Source organism: Prosopis cineraria, unplaced genomic scaffold (assembly GCF_029017545.1).
Source record: "Prosopis cineraria cultivar Desert tree isolate PC_DT_omini unplaced genomic scaffold, ASM2901754v1 PC8, whole genome shotgun sequence".
Lineage (NCBI taxonomy): Eukaryota > Viridiplantae > Streptophyta > Magnoliopsida > Fabales > Fabaceae > Prosopis > Prosopis cineraria.
The window spans coordinates 6,836,431-6,844,089 of NW_026555339.1; the positions used below are offsets into that span (position 1 = coordinate 6,836,431).

At 32.9% G+C, this 7,659-nt stretch overlaps 2 protein-coding genes and 1 non-coding gene across 3 annotated transcripts; 1 reads left to right on the forward strand and 2 right to left on the reverse strand.

The window, feature by feature from the left end:
- Positions 1-286: 286 nt before the first annotated feature.
- LOC129318387 (sulfated surface glycoprotein 185-like) lies at positions 287-1,204 on the reverse strand. Its single transcript, XM_054963109.1, has 3 exons — positions 1,181-1,204; positions 1,000-1,075; positions 287-776 (listed from the first exon to the last, which is right to left on the reverse strand). The coding sequence occupies exons 1-3, from the start codon at positions 1,202-1,204 to the stop codon at positions 298-300; spliced, it is 579 nt and encodes a 192-aa protein (XP_054819084.1). The 3' UTR covers positions 287-297.
- A 1,317-nt stretch (positions 1,205-2,521) lies between these two features.
- TRNAK-UUU (transfer RNA lysine (anticodon UUU)) lies at positions 2,522-2,593 on the forward strand. Its single transcript has one exon. It is a non-coding gene; the product is annotated as a tRNA-Lys (tRNA).
- A 272-nt stretch (positions 2,594-2,865) lies between these two features.
- LOC129318752 (meiotic recombination protein SPO11-1) lies at positions 2,866-7,095 on the reverse strand. Its single transcript, XM_054963687.1, is given in 16 exon segments — positions 2,866-3,135; positions 3,226-3,289; positions 3,405-3,418; positions 3,420-3,523; positions 3,644-3,749; positions 3,911-3,942; positions 4,015-4,073; positions 4,182-4,229; positions 4,435-4,471; positions 4,576-4,645; positions 5,060-5,076; positions 5,604-5,677; positions 6,283-6,384; positions 6,594-6,667; positions 6,812-6,911; positions 6,983-7,095. Coding segments are annotated over 16 exon segments (1,098 nt in total). The 5' UTR covers positions 7,041-7,095; the 3' UTR covers positions 2,866-2,996.
- Positions 7,096-7,659: the final 564 nt, after the last annotated feature.

A 7,659-nucleotide genomic window follows, 5' to 3' on the forward strand; every position in this document is an offset into this window, starting at 1 on the left:
ATAATTTTTCATCTTTGAATTTTTTTTCAATTATCAATTTAGTCACTTAATACGACTTGATTCTTGTAGTTTATTGAATTAAAAAATTATAAGGATTAAATTATAGCAAGTAAAAAAAATTATAAAAGGACTAAATTGTTTTGAGCCAAATATCAGGAAATGAATCAATAATTAAAGAAAAGTTCAGAAATTAAAAGTTATATTTTTCCTGGTTAGAATCGTTATTGAGGATTCCACATAATGCATGATAAAAACATGTCTAATTACTAACAAAATAACAATATTAGTTCCTATGCTCTACATTAACGTACAATGCTTACGTTCCTTCTCCAATTTTTCATTCTCTCCAACAGCCAATCCTCTTGAAAAATGACGAGGAGGCGGCGGCGGCGGCGGCATTGCCTGAAATGGCACCATGGGAGGAGGAAAAGGCGGTGCCACTCGAAAAGGGCCTACCAGGGGACGAGGTCGTGGAGGTGGTGGCACCGGAGGTGGAAAAAACCGGAGATTTGCTTCATACAAGTGGTTTTGAGGACATGGAAATGGATGTGGAATTCTAGGGTTGGACATACCACATGGAACATATTCATGTTGACCAGAATAATTATAATAATTATAAGGCCTTGTTTGTCTAATCTCACCATCAAATTTGACATACTTAAGGTCTCCACCATGTCTCACATACTTTTCCAGAACAGCCATTAATGAATTAGGATTTACTCTTCCCGTAACTGTGACTGTCTCTTGCTCTCCATCAATGGTGATAGAGTAGGATCCTGAAATTAAGGGATTGAAAAAAATAATAATAATAGACACGAGATTGTGTGCATCTGAAATTGACTTCACTGACAAGATATTTTTGTCCAGACTAGGGAAATTAGGATGATGATCAATTTATTGCAATGAAAAAAAATATCTCCCACAAGAATCACTTTCACTGGACCACATGTTGTTCATGATATGAAGAATATCATCAATGGGGAAGAGAAATAAACATACCAGTGAGATTCTGCAGAATCTGCTTCATTTTCTCCTTGCATTTCTCACACTGGGTGTTCAGCTTCAGAACACAGGTCTGGGAAAAAAGAACAAAAAGAAGAAATTGCAGATTAAAGCAACTTAATTTTATGGGATAGACTGGGAAAGTTAATTTGAGGAATTTGGCGTCACAGTACAGTACCATTTGAGCTGAAGAGTATTCCATGAGAATAAGTCTTTGAATGAGAAAAATGGAGCTTTATTATCAGATAAAGCAGACTAGAGAATGTTCTAATTGGGTTCTTCATTCATCTAATCATGACGGACTTGGTAATTTGACTTTTTTTATAATGAGTTTTATGAGGCTTTAATATTTTTAATTATGATTCCCATTAATACTGAGCTCCTGAAATCTCTCATCCATTTACTCCCTTTCCTGGAAAATTAATATTCGATTGACGATGTCGGCAATGTACATTCAATTCAAAATATGTTAAAAGATGGGAAAATTAAATTGTGCAATTTTTTTTTTACTTTTTGACCAACCCAATTGCCGACCTTCAAATTGTACATTTTTTTATATTAAAAAATTTAAATGAGTTGAATCTAAAAACTACGTTAGAATTATAACAAATTTCTAAATTCAAAGAGTACCTATATTATAGAATGCCTGTCAACAGGGTTTTTAACTCAACAACAAGAGTAATTTAAACTTACAATCATGTAAGATATATGCCATATATTTATCAATTAGATTAATCTTTCTATATTCATTGATAATTTATCAACATATTTTCAAAATATATGTTCAAAGATGAACAAAAAAAATTAACACGAAAAATAACGATTAGCCATATAAGGCAGGCTCTTTGTTAGTTTTGAAATTCATATTAGAGGGAACACACACACACACAATAAAAATGGTTTAACAACATTCAAATATAGAGAGAAGCTATGATATCAACATGTTAATATCAAAAGCATATAAAAATCTGAAAAAAAAGGTTGTATCTTTTTTAAGTCTCAAACAGTATGAATGAATCATCTTAAATATTGTTCAATACATGAATCTAATAGCTAATTTATAAAACATATAAAATTTATAATAAGCTATACTATTTACAAATTATAAACAATGCTCATTTTTACTATAAGCACAATTCACGGGAAAATGTATATATAATTCTTTTAAAAAGACAAAATGAAGGGAACAATGTTTTAATGCAAGAAGTGACTTAAAGAGGAAAATTCCAGCAATAGCCAGCCCTAAAAAACCAAGAAGTCGTAGTTTCTGGCCGCCCAAATGTAGAAGACGCACGCTTGTCTCAAAGCAACATCATGCTTTTTAAAACATAAAAAATTCCTACAAGGATATTGACCCTTATGCCGTTTTTGACGGCCCATTTTGATCCACATTTTCAGCATTTTTATTCCGTTTTATAATTAAAAAAAAAAGAAGAATGATTTAATATTAATAAATTTGATAAAAAAACAACTCAGCTTTTTATACCATATAATACACCAAACACCTCTTCATCAACGAGCCGACCTAGCTCAGTGGTAGAGCGCGTGGCTTTTAACCACGTGGTCGTGGGTTCGATCCCCACGGTCGGCGATTTTCCTAAATTTTTACCAGATCAGGTTTTGACTTGTTTCCTTCATCCAATTCAGCAGTCGATTACAAATATCAAATAATAGGAGGATCACGATTTTCTATCAGAAGGTTAACAATGAAAGGTGAGGAAATCAAAAACACTGTCAAAAATGGACAGTTTGATCGTTATTTGCTGGAAGAGGTAAATCTACACACAATTATTTCTGGGTTTGGTCATTTTTTTTGTCATAGTGACAGGATACCCATGTCTAGAAGCTAAAACCAAATTCCAATTTCCAAATGTGCATGACAGCTTCATTACCATAGAGTTTTAAATCAACCTCAAAAAGGCCGTCTGAGGAGCAACCATCAAAAATACAACTCTTCTGCAAATAGTAATATGATCGAAGAAACTAATGTTCTTCTAACACACATACTTGACCTTCAGTTCACCTTGAATCTTAGATGGTAAGTAAGTCTGTGACAAGAAGGAAAGTGTATGGACGGAGAATGCTTCAATCTCAAACTTCACCCCTTTTTGCAGCATCAGCTCTAGCTCCAATCTTCACAATGAAGAAAAGACATACTCCGACTAATCTCAGTCCAGTTGAAGAAGCAGATAAATATGTTAGAAGTTGTAAATGAAATATTACCTCCATTCTGGCACTTCCCTTTGCAGATAGCATCTGTGCAGCATGGCTTCTATTCTTCTCCTGTCTGCCAAGAATTTTGGCGAAACAATATTGACTAAGATTATATATGCCAACAGCATCAATCTAAACTTAAAAGAGTTTGAGTAATGCACAGGTAATTCACAAGTAGATATGTTTACCTTCAGCAGTGAGAGAAGAAGACATGCTTTGGAACAGAAAATTTCTCAAAATCTGAAGGAAAAGCTCCCAGCCAGCGTAACTCAGGGACACGGAGATATTTTGTGTCATGTGCCATTTGCTAACAGAGAAGGGAGAACATGTAAGTTAGGCTGAAAGACTGAAAGCAATTCTTTAAATTCTGAACTTTTAGACCTATAATAATATATTTTGTGAAATTGATAATCTTACAAATACTGACCATTGAACCGAATTTGTAAGTGGTCAAGATATCAAAGCCATACGGATCACAATCAACCAAGCAAAACGCAGGTATATGCAAATGCTCAATCAGAAGCCGCAGGAACCTGTTTTAATTTTAATACAAATGCGAAAGATCAAACAAAGGTCAAGCAAGAACATGCAACAGTTTGTACACGTGCAAATGCCAATACTGAAAAATATGAAGTCAATCTGGCATGCAGAATGTTAGTAGGATAGTTTAGAAACAGGAAAAAGTGGTTCATACCTTCTTGTAGGAACATCAGGGTAGCCTCTCCCCTGAATGAAGATAGATTAAAAGCATTGATGTGCATATTAGAAAATGGGGAAACGTCACTGGAAAGTGCTTACAGTGAGAACGATGCAGTGACATGCATTGCAGAAGTGGTCATTTGCTAGTCTTTGGAAAACTGTGTATGAAACTCAACAAGAAGAGGCTTATCAAAGGGAACTATATCTGGAGTGGAACCATCATTATATTTTCCTCATTATCCCCCCAACAAATAACATGGGTTTACCTGATTCCTTCTCAACAACTAATATAAAATGAGCAACACTAATGATATCTACAAGCAAGAGTTAAGTTATGTTTATCCATCCGTGATTATTCTGGAGTCAAGCTTAATATGAAGTCATAAGTATGTTAAAGTTACCATTTAATTTGGTTGTTACCATTTTGATCATCAAATATTATGTTATAGCCTGCTCACATCAATAAGTAGGAACTAGGCAACTGAAAAATTACAGTAGTTCTCCTAGAAAGCAGGATACCTTTGACTTCTTCAGCATGAACAGGAACAGGGTAAGCCTGCAGGAAAGCTGAATGTATTAAGGACTTTAAAAATTTTTTTTTTCTTTGACCTAGTACTATGAATAATTAAAATAAATTACAACACCCAGTTTGGTTCTTACAGTATTGAGTGAACTGATACAATCAAATATCCTTTCACCTTCAAAGAACCGTATCCAACCCATAACCAACCTGCAACAGAACAAATTTGACCTGTAAGTATCAGCAGAGAGCATATTAGAAACTGACAATAATTATGAAGAATTGGCTTTGCTGTGAGGCAGAATACTCGATCTGCCAGTTTTATTATAGAACAAAACTTAACCAGGAAGCTTATTGTAGCTCTACGATTATTAATGGAATGGGCATTATCAACAGCAAATCTGAAGAGCCTGTCATAATACAAAAGTTTTAATATTTTTGTTTTCGTAGCAAGTTCTTGATATGTCAGTTGCTAGATGATGTTTCCCACTAAAATTTATAAATTATTCATAATATAAACTTAGTATGGCATCTCAACAAATAAAACTATATTATAGTTAGCAGAAGGAGAGATTTCAAGTGGAGAAGTGCATCTTCCACTATTGAGTATGAGTTCAAATGTACCCTTTCCCAGCAGAAACCTGCAAAGACATAAAAAAAGAAAAAAAATTATGGTATGAACATCCTAAAATAAGTAACCTTGTCTTAAATGAATAGGAAATGTTACAAACATCATAATTTTAAAATAAAATAGGTCCATTAGTAAGCATATCAGTCTCCTCGTTAGCAGATACAGAAAATAAGAAATGTAATGATAAAAAATAATGCTAACAACAAAATAATAAAATAGCACCACAGCGTCATGTTAATTTACCAGAAAACAGTTTCTTTTTCTTTTCCATGCCATAGAAAAGAAAAGGTTTCAGTTCACTACAGGGCTACATTTTTTTAGGACCTTGCTATATTATTGTGGTTTTTTTGTTTTTTTCTTTCTTTCTTTTTTTCTTCTATTTCTTTGGTGGGTGGGGTTAAATTTGATTGTTTAAGGATTTTAAAATTCAAGTGAAAACATTTAATCGCCATAAGGAGAGGATGTTGTCAAAAAGAACCATACCAAAAAGAAAATCAGTAAAGAGAAGATAAAGCTTTGAACTCTGAAGACATATACCACATTAAGATTATGGCGACTGCATTCCATAAGCACACATATATCATTTATTGCCCGGTCTACAGCTGATTGATCTGCATTAAGTAAAACAGATAAGTCATGAATTTGAAACAAGTGTGTCATGGACTCTCGTGGAAGATGATATGATTCATTGATAAAGAAACCAAAAAGAAACTGCCATGGGAATTAGCAGTTCATCATAGTCATGGAACTGACTTTTAATATACAAATATTATGACAATAAAAATTTGACTTTCAACAAAAAGAAATTCTAATCCACTCCTGCACATTTACTGTAAGGAGACCCCTCATCAGTCATGCATGTCGACAACTGAAGAAATGGGAATAAAACATTCCAAAAACTCAATTGGATCTTGCAGAAATAGTGAAGTGAAAATTATGATTCAGTCAATGATATTAAGAACTCACATAAATTTTAAGTTGTAATAAATGCTAGAATGTGTGAGGAGCAGACTTTTTTCATTTCATATTTTGACATGAGTACTGGTCTGCTTAACTTGTGGCAATGTTTTCACTACAATTTGAAACCAAAATCACTTCTACTACAAACATGCCATGGCATTTATTTTTCAAGGACACGTTGAACCAAATTGGATCTCAATCATCTCGTTACTCAATACTAAAGCACAATCATCAAGCTGCGAACACTCAAACTCACCCAAAAACACAGAGGGATGCATATAATAGATGTCTCTCTTGGAACTATGCTTGTTTTCTTGCAAAAGTCGCTGAATAATCAGTAGCACTCGCAGCATAATATCTGCAGATAGCCAAATAATAACTCATTAACATATGAAGGTCTAAAATGACCCACAATTTGATCAATCCCTCTTTGGAGTGTAAAGCGCAAGATTTCATCATGGCAGTCGACGTAATTCAAGACCCACCGAGTGAGTGAGTGTCTGTGTTGGTTAAAAAACGAAAATCCAGAGTCCATAAATCATAAGCAGAAAGCACAACTTAACTGACCAAGTCTACGAACATGGCTTTCCGTGCAAAGTGTTAGAACTTCCTTTCCACATGGCAAATCAGAACCACAATAGCTGCATTAATTGCAAGTAAGCATAACACTTAAATTAATGATCATTCCTTCAAAAAATGGCTGTTTACTGAAGCAACAACAGATTTATCAAATGAATTCGACATAATCCGACTGTCATTCCAACTTAAATTAGAAAGAACGGAACCAGTTTGAATTGAAATTGGTGCAGTAACTTCTGAAGCGATCAATGATAATGATGGGTGACCGACTGTTCTCCAGATCATCAACCAATGCTCGAGTGAATTCTGCAAACACAAAGCAAAATATCTATTAAAAATTTCTTTGGCATTTCGAAAACTCCATCATGATTCGTTACCTTTAATTTTTCTTAGTACGTCTACGCGCGAGCTGCACCTCTCTCCCTTTCCCACCATTTTTGGCTTCTCGCATTCTATTCCATGACATCCCAATATGACCTTCGGTCCGATGCAGTAAACAATAGGAGACCGATTAAAAAAAAAGAAAAAAGAAAAAAGACAACGATTTTTTGGCCAGAAAAAAAAACAAAATTAAAACTATTCTATTTTATTATATCTCTAAAATATAAAAATAATAATTAATTATTTCAAATATTATAATTACTGTTTAGTTTTTAAAGAGTTATTTAATATTTTTATTTTTAACAAAATGATATATTTATTTTTAATGACCATTACGACTACTTTAATTGATTATTGACTAAAACAAAATAAAAAAAATTTACCAAAAAATAAAAAAATACTATTTTCTTTATATTAATTAAGTTAAATAACACTGAGAGCTTTAAATTATATTTTTTATCTTTATTTTTAAATGTTTTATTTATTATTTAAATCAATGTTTATAATTTATTTTTTTATAAAATTTTATTAGAGGCCTGATTATCAAAAATTCTCTATTTTAAAACTTTATTGTGATTCTCCCTGAATTTAATTCGTATTAAAAAAAACCCAAGTCAATTAGTATGTTATAAATTAGGTAAATCTAAACCCAATTTGAGTCATATTTTCAATT

Coding starts and splice junctions, on each gene's coding strand:
- LOC129318387 (XM_054963109.1), bottom strand. CDS start 1,204: ATGGAATACTCTTCAGCTCAAATG. Junction 1,076..1,180: donor AATACTCTTCAGCTCAAATG/GTACTGTACTGT, acceptor CTTTTTTCCCAG/ACCTGTGTTCTGAAGCTGAA. Junction 777..999: donor GATTCTGCAGAATCTCACTG/GTATGTTTATTT, acceptor CCTTAATTTCAG/GATCCTACTCTATCACCATT.